General features: G+C 59.0%; 1 protein-coding gene across 1 annotated transcript in view; it reads right to left on the minus strand.

Annotated features, from left to right (window-relative positions):
* Window positions 1-10,457, minus strand: part of CCDC85C (coiled-coil domain containing 85C) — a gene marked incomplete at its 5' end in the record, with an annotated part of 99,442 nt that extends 88,985 nt beyond the window's left edge. The window contains 1 exon segment of the mRNA XM_014592200.1: window positions 10,327-10,457. Within this exon segment, the coding sequence (XP_014447686.1) occupies window positions 10,327-10,457 (131 nt within the window).
* Window positions 10,458-10,477: the final 20 nt, after the last annotated feature.

The raw sequence follows: 10,477 nt of genomic DNA on the forward strand, positions 1-10,477 counted from the left end.
AGTGGACAGCTCAGGGCCAGCCGGGAAACCGTGAGGCAGGGGACCGTGGGCAGGGTGCGGGGAGCAGGAGCCCCACTGAGAGGAAAGGGTCCTCACCCAGAGGGTACAAGCGACTTGTGGATCACCAGGCGCTGACTGAGCGAGACCAGGAGGGAGACGTGGAAAAACCTGGGGCTCAGCTTAAGGGCAGGTGACAGCCCACCATTCTGCCCCACAAGACACGCCTGAGGTGGGGACATCAAATACCACCAAGAAGTCAAGACAAGAATGGGCCACTGAGACAGAGCCACCTTCCCCAGGGCTGCGTGCTGCCACAGGACAGGGAGCAGGGGGAGGGTGCTCAGCCCTGAAGGCTCCAAGTTCTTGCTGAAAGGACAAGCCAGGGAGAGGCAGGGCAGGAGGAAGGGCCGGAAACGGGAAGGAGCCAGGGCAGAGACGTAAAGGAACAGAGAAAGGAGACAATGGTGAAGGTCCCACAGCAGGGGCCAGGAGTGGCGAGGGAGGGAGTCCTCCTCTGCCAGGCAGGTCAGAAGGCACAGAAAGAGGGAGAAACCTGCATCATTTTCTGGCCCAGCGTAAAGGTGGTGTGTGCGTGAAAATTCCAGAAAATATGAAAAACAGAAAAAGGAGAAAGGGCAGGAGGGGAGGGACTTCCCATTGTCCCATCCGCTGCCAAAGATGCCCCGCCAGGAGACAGAGCCTGGCACGGTGGCGTGGCCGGAACTGCCACAAAAGGCCACTCCCAGAGCGGGCTCATTAGGGAGCCGCCGGTGCTGCACGCAGTGACAGGCAGGCGCTTTCAGGCCTCACACAATCAGGCCGTTGTGGCCGGTAGGGGAGCAGGTGACGCAGGAGTCTCTGATTCCTCGACAAGAGCAGCCGCCTTGCCTTACAACCTGGGACCGGGGAGAGGCAGATCTGGGGAGACAAGAGATGCTTTTTCTGACAGTGAATGGTCTATTTTTGGAAATGGGTCGACTCTTCTCCACGGCTGCTGTTTCAGTGCCAACGGCCCTGCCTGCCTCTGTCCCCTTGGAAAAAAGCCTCAGAAGGTTCCCACCCCGAGGAGGGTGCCCAGCCCTGCACAGTGGGGGTGGCGAAGGCAGTCGCCTCCATGGCTCTGCCTGGCAGCCTTACAGCTCTGGGGCAGGGAGGCACGGGTGCAAGTCGGGTGTGTCCAGAGGGAGGCCTGGACCAGTCCAAACCGCTTCCCACTGCCGCCTGGCAGCCCCCGCTGGGCGCACTGAGGCCAGCCCCCCAGGCGTCTGCACCGTGCAGGTCAGCCAGGGGGCAGCACCAACAGGCCCATCGCTCCCTCACTGCTAACAGGAGCTGACACCAGCCTCGACTGGAGCCGGCGGCTGTGCCGCCCAGAGTCCTCACCCCCGGCTGCCTGCTGACAGGGCTCCACTCAAGCTCCAGGGGCCCCAGCAGGCCCCGCGGCTTTTCTTCTGGATCTCCCCAGAATGCTCTGGCTTGGGCTGCCCAGGACCCCTGATGCCACCAGGACCAATCAGCCCATCTCAGGGGCCAGGCAATGTTTGTTTTTGTTTGTTTTTGAGAGACAGATTTTTGCTATAAGGCATGTGCATGCACCAGAGAGACAGAAAGTGAGAAATTAGCCCCTGGGGGGATAGCCATGCCACAATCCCTTCTCCTCCATTGTCCTCTCAGGATTTTGGGCATGCACACACATGCACCTAGCCTAAATTTGATGCTGCTGGGTCCGGGACTCGAACCATGGTTGGCCATGTGGCAATCCAAAGCATTAACCACTACGTTACCTGCTAGCCCTAGGGCTAGGCATTTTTTGAAGTTCCCCAAGTAATATCTAATATGCAGTCACGGGAACCACAGATAAAGACAAAAAAAAAAAAAAAGTGTAGTTTTAGTAATTAAGGGAAAATTGGGAGGAGAGGTGCAGAGCACCACTATCTTGGAAAGACTTTGGTATTTCTGGTTTTTTTGAAGTAGCTAAAGGTCACTTGGTGTCAAGAGTAGCAAATGAAGAAATGCAGGTGACCACTGTCCAGTTTACAAGACATGAGCGGTGCGCGCCGTGTCCAGTGCTTCTGGGGTTCCACCTATGCGCCAGGAAGCCTGGACTCTGCCCTCAAGAAAGTTACAGCTGGAAGGGACTGGAAGGCCAACAGGGATAGTGGAGGACCCCGAGTCCAGAGTGGGCAGCCCTGTCCCCAGCCACCCGCGCCAGCAACCGGAGCCGCGTTCTCCTCTTGCACTAACTCGTCACATAGTCCTTCGAGCAGAGGCGATCCGATAGCCCAGGCAAGTAATTCCATCGGGGCCCTTTGGAGAGGCTGGCCCGGCAGGGTCTCAGTCTCAGTTGGCTGCCAAGTCACCCAAAGCAGTCCCTGTTCTGTCAGACAGCCACAGCCTCCCTCCCCATTGCTGAGACCTGCCCCAAGCTGAGGACCCACCACCAGGGACAAAACAAAACCCAGGCTGCAGGCGTAGGGGCAGTTCCTGGAACACGAACCAGGCTAGCAGGACCACCAGTGGGAGCAACCACAGGCACGGGAGGTGGGGGGCAGCCCTGTCCTGTGGCTCTGTCTAAGCAGGCCCCCGCAGTCAACGGGCCTCTGGGACGCACCACACAGCCCGTCCTGCCTGCCTTTCGTGGATGTGAAAATGAGGACCAGAAATAGGAGGGGATTTGCACACAGTCAGGCCACAAGGGGGCTGAAGCTGCTGGCTGGGCCTGCACTGTCAAACCCACAGAACCATGGGGGCTGGCCCGGCTGTGTCCCCACAACCCCCAGAGGTAAGGACCCTATCAGCTGGCAGGGCCACCTCAGGCCCAGCGGACAGGTTGCTCAAGAATTTGTCAAGTGGGAATCTGGGGAAGGGGAAGGGGACCACTGATGCCGCCAGGACCAGTGGGGCCTGCCCCTGGGGCTGGGCACTTTATAAAGTTCCCAGATACTCCGGGGCCTTTGGAAATGTCCGTCAGGAAAGCTCAAAGCCGGAACTGTCCATGGCCTAAGAGAAAGCCCAACCTAGGGACTTGGGGTGCAGTGAGTGAGGGGAGCCTCATAAACCCCCGCCTGCCCTCGCCTGCCCAGCACCCCAACCCTCGTGCTGGGGCCCCCACGGGGCTGGGCACTTTATAAAGTTCCCAGATACTCCGGGGCCTTTGGAAATGTCCGTCAGGAAAGCTCAAAGCCGGAACTGTCCATGGCCTAAGAGAAAGCCCAACCTAGGGACTTGGGGTGCAGTGAGTGAGGGGAGCCTCATAAACCCCCGCCTGCCCTCGCCTGCCCAGCACCCCAACCCTCGTGCTGGGGCCCCCACTCAGTCACCCACTGAACCCGCGCCAGGCAACCGCCCACCACGTGGCTTGCTCCCCTCCCAGCCACTGTCCTTTTTCCTTTTTGCCGCCAGGCCTCTCCTCCCTGCCCCCTTCAGCTCTGACTCACCTGCCCCACCTTCCAGGCCCAGCTCAGGGCATTTCCGCCACTCCCTCGGCTTCCAGCAGCCCTGAAGAGGCGGAGCCCACGCCGGGAAGGCAGAGTGGCCCAGCACGTGCAGGCCGGCACAGGCTCCAGGGTCAGACAGGTGTGGTGGGAGCTCCTGGGCCCATCCGACCCCCGCCCCATTCAGCCTGTTCTTCAGCTGGACTGGGGGTCCCAGTGGGAATCAGCGGGGGGTGGGGGGGTGGGGGAGCATGGCTGCTTTCAGCCCAGCCCAGGCACATGTGGCTCCTTCCAAGACATGTGGGATGCTGCCCTCAGTGCCAAGGCTGGGAGTGAAGAGGGCCAGGGCAGACAGACGGACAGACAGAAATGACAGAACAGGCCGGGCAAGTCCCCTTCCGAGTGTCCCCACAGTGCCTCAGAACTCCTGCAGCTCCCTGGGGGGCTTCCGGCTCTCCCAGGCCTGGCATTTCCTCCACCAGAAGATAACCATCAGTCGCCCATGCCCTGTCTGCGCCAGCGATTTTCCAGGGGGAGGGTGAGGAAGACCTCGCAGGGAATGCACGGCTGACTCCAAGATGCACCCGCACTGCAGGGGAGACGGGGAAATGCCCATCTCTGAATTGAGGAAACAGCGGAATGCCTGGGCAGTTGGAGAGCCAGGAAGAAGGAAAGGGAAACGGCCCCTGACGACTCCCCAGGGCCACCTCTGTTTAAACAGCAGACACAGCAAAACCAAGAGCGTTTACGGGCAAATCAATACAAGTCCTGATCTTTCTGCTCAGCTCCCCAGAGAGCTGGAGACCCAGGGGGACTTATTCTAAAGCAAACATCCATCCCTGGGTCCACAGCTCCAGACCTGCTCAGAACTCCCCACCTGCAGGGGCAGGGGACAGCGGCAGGGGAATGTGCCACGGAGACCCACACGGGTGCCTGCTTAGGGAAGGGGGACTACCCCTGACTCTTTATGATCAAAAACGCATCACGTCCTTCGGCAGAGCTTCTGTCCCCAAGCCTTCGGGGAAGTCAGGGGGATCCCCTCGTCATCATGCAGCAGTGAGATGGGAACTGCCTACCTCCCAGCCCTGACATCCCAGAGCAGTCCCTGCAGCATCCCAGACACTGCTCCTGGCCGCCCTGGTAGTGGGGCGGGAAGAGCAGTGTGGACTGACTGTCCGGTGAGCAGATGCAGCTGGGGCCCGGACTCAGGTGGAGAAAGCACCTCAGCACAGGGGGGGCGGTCGACATCCCCACAGGTACTGCCCTGCCCGAGCCCCCTCAACAGCTCAGAACTGCCTGACCCGAGGGGTCAGAGCTCACCAGGAGGCAGACAGGCTAGGAGCAGGGGCTTTGGAGCAGATCCACGAGGTCTGAAAATCTTGCTGTCACAGCCATGGCCAGCCTCAGAGCCTCCTTCCCCCTGCCCAAACCCAGCCTATACCAGTGGTCACCTGATCGATGCTCCTGAATGCCACCGGTCCACACAACCGGAGGACACGAACCACTGCAGGATGTGCTCAGAACTCAGACACAGCAGACACTCAGTCCAAGCCTGCGAACACGGCCCTGCCTGCAGGGCGAACCTCTCACCACCTGTAGGGTCAAGTCCCACTCCCCAGCCGGCCCTCACCAAGGCAGCGCTGCCCTCGCCCCTCTGACAGCTCTGTACTAGCACCAGCAGAGCTGCCTCAGGGTTCCCACACCCCACGAGCTGTGGGCTCAGGAACGCCATCCACCAGTGTCCAGGAAGGTGCTCACAGCCTCCCCTACCGGAGAGCACACAGCTGCAGAGGCGGCTTAGACCACCTGGGCAGAGCTCTCGCTTGCAGGTGCTGAATCTCTGGAACTTCAGGGCCCCACCCTGCCAGGCTGCACACAGTACTGACCCCTTAAGGGTTCTTCCCGCCAGCCTGTCCTGAGAACAGCTTGCAGCCCTGGATTCTGCACCCCAAAGTGCAGACCTTAACTCCCGTGTTCATTCCTGCCTGGGGCGCCATCTCCCTCCCAGACAGCTAGGCAAGGACTTGGCTGGCTTTGGTGGGGCTAGTACACGGTATCCACTCAAGTGTGTTGGGGAACCCCGAGCTCCACCTCGAGGAGGCAAATTTGTAGGGGACCATGGTAATAATGAGGTTGCAGAGCCCACCCCATGTGTGGTATGGGATACAGATGAGGACAGCGAAGCTAACGGACCCAGAAAGCTGCCATGGTCACAGAGCAGGTGGCAAAGCCAGGGTTCGCGCAGAACTCCCTGTTCTGCAGCCAAAGCCCTGCCCGGGAGGCTACAGTACCTTCACACACTCCTAGTGCTGAGGGCTCCAGCCAGGAGACGGGTTGGCATACGCGGCATACGCTAGCCACAGAGACAGCCATGCTGCAAAGCCTCCGCACGGCCACGCCTGCTCTTCCCTCAGCGCAGAGTCCGTTACGTTTCCCACTTCACAGATGAGCAAACAGAAGCCCCGTGCCAAATTTTCCATTTTCTGGGCAAATGAAGGTGACAAGCACGGTGTGGAAAATCCCATGGGTGAAGAGATTAAGAGCAACAGTTCTTCCCCTCTCATGGCATGTGGCATGGGGGTGCTGGGATGGTACTAAACCAAGCTTGTGTTCTAGGAGCTTGGAAGCTAGCCTGATCCAGAGAAGTGGGGGGATGCAGAAACAAGAAGGGAAGGACAGCCCTGGCAGGAGGGTGGCCTGCACGCACCCCTCCCCCATGTTGCTTCACGCAGAGACAGAGCTGGAGAGCAGGACTCCGGCTAGGGGTTAGCTTCCTAGGAAGAGCACCTCTGCGCCCAGGTCACGCCCCTGGGATCCGGGCGGGGCCCAGCACCACAGGCTCAGACCTCTGACACAGGAGCCCAAGCTGCCCCGCAGGACCGCAGCACGTCTCTGCACCCCTCCCCGCCTCAGCTGCCCCGTCTACAACGTGGGGATGTAAGGGCCTCCTCCTGGGGTCATTTGGAAGCTCTTCGCAGCAAGTGCTGGGCACAGGCTGGCCCTCCAGGGGTCAGCCTGTGAGCGCCTCAGGCTGCAGGACCCTGGGTGCCAGCACCCCAAGGACACCAGTGGATCCCTCAGGGTCAGGTGGAGAGGGAGGAGGAAAGGCTTATCTGACCCGCCCCATTGTCTTCACTGACCTTTGCTCCCAGGCCTGGCTGGGTTTAGGAAAAGCCGCCTTATTAGCTGGGCAGGAAAGGTTGCTCAGAAAAGGCCTATTCAGGGCCACTGTGCTGTCTCTTTTTAAAAGGCCCAGACCACCCCACTCGCTCCTACCTTTCAACCCAACAGAAATACAAGCAGGAGAACAAACCTGTCTTCTTTCGAGACAAGACGCTCAAAATTTTAATCCAGACTTTAAAAACGAAAGGGGCCCATTCCATCCATGGGCTTTGCAGAGGTGTTCTCTCTGGTTCATTCAAAGGGAGCAGGCAGGGGGTGGGAGTGGGGATTAGGGGAGGGGAAGAACTGTCTAGGGATGGGGGCTAGGGGGTGGGGGTGGAGCGTTACAGAGGGATGCATGGGTTGGAGGAGGGGCAGATAAAAAAAAAAACGGAAAATTCTTTTGTCTAAAAACAACATCAGTTCAAAGATGGAAACTCGACTTTCTGGTGTTTGGGGTCTCATCTGCCTTGATTTGCACCCCATGACAGCCAAGAGCACTTGTCCACACTTCAGTCAGCCCAGCCCAGACCTCCCTCAAATCCAGCCAGGAGAAAGGCCTATTTGCATATGCATTCACAGGCCCGCCAGGCAGGCCTCAGCCAAGGGCTGCCTGGAATACAGATGGGCACCTCCCAACCCAGCGAGGACAGTAGGGCCACCGCCCCGACCCCCACTCCTCCCTGACTGATCAGCAAGCGTAGCCACACACCCCTAGGACTGAGCATCAGGTGAGCTGTCTAAACAGCAAGGAGTTTTGAAGAGAACCTGAGTCTGTTTAGCAAGGCCTCCAGAACGCTGACAACTGCTGAGACCTACTGTGTGCATGGGCAGATCCTGACCTCCCTGGACCAGTGTGGACAGAAGGGCACTCTGGGTCTGTCCCACCTACAGAAAGGGAGTGGGGTGGGAACCTGCAGTTGGCGTAATGGCTATGTCGCTGGACTCCCACGTGGTCGACTGCGGTTCGCGTCCCAGACTCGGTGGCTTGAAACTCACTCCGGGCTCGTGTGCATGCGTGCCCAAGATCCCGAGAGGAGAATGGAGGAGAAGGGATTGCGGCGTGGCCATCCCCCCTGGGGGGTGATTTCTCGCTTTCTGTCTCTATGTCTCTCTCTGTCTGTCTGGCAAGCGCACGCACCCTATAGTGAAAATCTCTCCAAAAAAAAAAAAAAAAGAAAAGAAAGGGAGTGGGGAGAGGCTGAGCAAAGCTACGTTACTTTCCAAACTCAAGCAGAGGATCTGAGATTCAAACTCAAGACAGCCTGACCCTCCGGGTAACAGGGTTATCAGCCATCTGCTCAGTGGTCACTGATAAGGAAGTGACACTGCCCAGCATGGGAGAAAGAGGGCAGACCTGGGTCAGGAGTCAGAACAAGGAGTTGCCAGCATCCCCTGATTAACAGTAACCTTAAAATGACAGAGGCCAGGCCGGCAAGCAGGTCAGTGGCCTGAGCAGATGGCCACCCAGACAGCAACCTCAACCCGGAGAGACACTTCAGACCTTCGCTGCCTTCCCACGAGGTATGGAACCTCTCTGAGCCTCTACCTGCTTGCCTGTAGAATGGGGACAACACCACCTGCCCAGGGGTGCTGTGAGGATGAGCCGAGACAGGTACCCACGGCTGAGCTGCCACTTGGCACCATTCTGCGGCCACCTACAGGCCAAGAGGCTCATTCTCATCTCGGGCTCACCCCTAACACATGCAGCAAGCCCCACACAGAAATGCCCATTCTCCAAGAGAAGGGTCTTTCCTCCTGGTTTTCAGGAACTCTGCTCGCGCTGGCGGGAGAGCACCTCAAGTCCGCATGACTTTTAAGAGGCAAAACTTACAAGGGCGGGCCTGTCTGTAACTGCACGCCGTGAAAGCAATGCAATGAATTTTCACCCCCAAAGCAAAGCTTTGCCACCACAGCATGTGCAGCAGTCCTGTTCAAGTGCCCTGGGGACTCAGGGGGAGCATGAACTCTGCGGGAAACCCTACACCGCAACCCTCGCCCACGCCCCCGTGGGGTGGAAAAGCTCAGGTGTGGCCCTGCGCTCCACTCCTGCATTATTCACTACTGCCACTGGAACACTCAGCCAGAGCAGGGCTGTCTGCCCGTCCAGAACACGACAGAGCCCTTCCTGCAGGTACGCTAGGGCACTTGAGCACTCCAGTGTCCTGCGGAGAGTCACTCTCGCCAAGAGTCTGATGCAGCGGAAAAGCAGACACATACCCCCAGCCCTCGGACTGCAGCGGTCTCCTTCATATTACACTTGGGGAAACCAAGGCCAGGAAACTGATCCTCCTGAGGTCCCCAGGAAGGCAAGGCCTAAGAGGCTGAAGCTCTCTAAACGGGGAGAAGGGAGCATCCCTAACAAATTAACCCCCTACCTCAGTCAGGACCACCGCCTTAAGGAGGGGAAGCAGGTGGAGACAGAGTTACAGAGAAACCTGAGTTGCACTCATAGATTACTGATCAGTAACAAAATCTCTCTCTAAGCCCAGTCCTGCCCAGAACTCATGGGCCTGGGATGGTAAATAAAACTAAAACTGTGCTGCGCCAGGACCCCATTTCCACACACCTACAGAGGCCACCTGGCCACCACAGCATAGGCTGTCACTCTGTCACATTTCCCCTGGGTTAGGAAAAGCTTTAAGAGGACCAGAAAGAGCCGTCTGTCCTGCACCTGCAAACACTTCAGGCAGTCGGAACAGAACTGGTAGGCTCCCCACCAAAAACACAGAGGGCCAGGGAGGTCCCGCACCACTGAGGAGAGGAGGCAGCAGGGAGAAGGGCTGGCAGGAGGAGCAGGGCCAGGCCCAGGGCAGACCCAGGCCCAGGGCACCGGCCCAACAAGAATGGGCATGGAAGACAGTCACTGAGCTTTCCTGAGGCCAAAGGTTCCCCCACCCACTCCGGGCACAGATGACCACAGCACTTCCTGTAAGGCGATCAACAGTTTACAAATCCCTTCAGAGGCTTTATCTCCACCTCAAACCCATCAGGCAGGGGCCATCATCTACATTAACAGACAAGGAAACCGAGAGGCCTTAAAGAAAAGCCAAGACCTATTCTTTGTACATATCCTTCCGGAAAGCCTTGGCCCCCACCCCCAAGCAGACAAAAGTTGCCCTGACCAGCAGAGACACAGCTTACTGCAAACCAGAAAGGCTCTTTGCCCAGGTCCTTCAGCCTAGCGGCCTCTGGGTCTCAACAAGGCTGCCTGTACTCCTTCCCAATTTGCAGGAAGCCACCAAGAAGGCAGGAAGGTATTCCAGCCACTGCATTCCCAGGGAGGCTGCCTGAGCTTAGGGGCCCGGCTGCTCCAAATGAGAACAGAAATTCACTTGGCGCTCAAGGGGCCTCCCCCCACCTGCTTGAAGAACTTCTGCTGGAGGGCAAGGATTTCAGGCCAGAATGTGGCGCCCCTAAGCCACCCCGCAGTGCTGGACCAATACTGACAACTCCGAAAGTGCATGCGAGAAACTTCTGGGACCGGGCTGGCTGTGGATTCTGAGCTGGACAGGGGCACGCACCATCACCCAGAGCCCCATGGAGGGTGGGTGCAGGATTCCATGGCCCAAGATCCACGCCAGCTGGAGGAGGAGTCCGCAGTGGGGCCGCTCCGGCACGAGCACGGCGGCAGGGGCTGCCTCCTCTCACGCCCCAGGGCCCGCTGGGTGCCAGCAGGGAAAGGACTGCGACCCCAGAGACCCTCGGTGCCCCGGCCGTGCCTCCTTACCGTGCAGGCCGTTGGGGATGCTGCGGTGGTGCGGCGGCGCAGACAGGTCGTCCAGGGACCGGCGCGTGGCTCCAGCCTTGCCGTCCGGGGCCTTGTGCGGCCCGGGGGGCAGCAGAGGGGGCGGAACGTGGGGGGGGTGGGGGGGGGTGGC

Source organism: Tupaia chinensis, unplaced genomic scaffold (genome assembly GCF_000334495.1).
Source record: "Tupaia chinensis unplaced genomic scaffold, TupChi_1.0 Scaffold000671_1, whole genome shotgun sequence".
Classification (NCBI taxonomy): domain Eukaryota; kingdom Metazoa; phylum Chordata; class Mammalia; order Scandentia; family Tupaiidae; genus Tupaia; species Tupaia belangeri.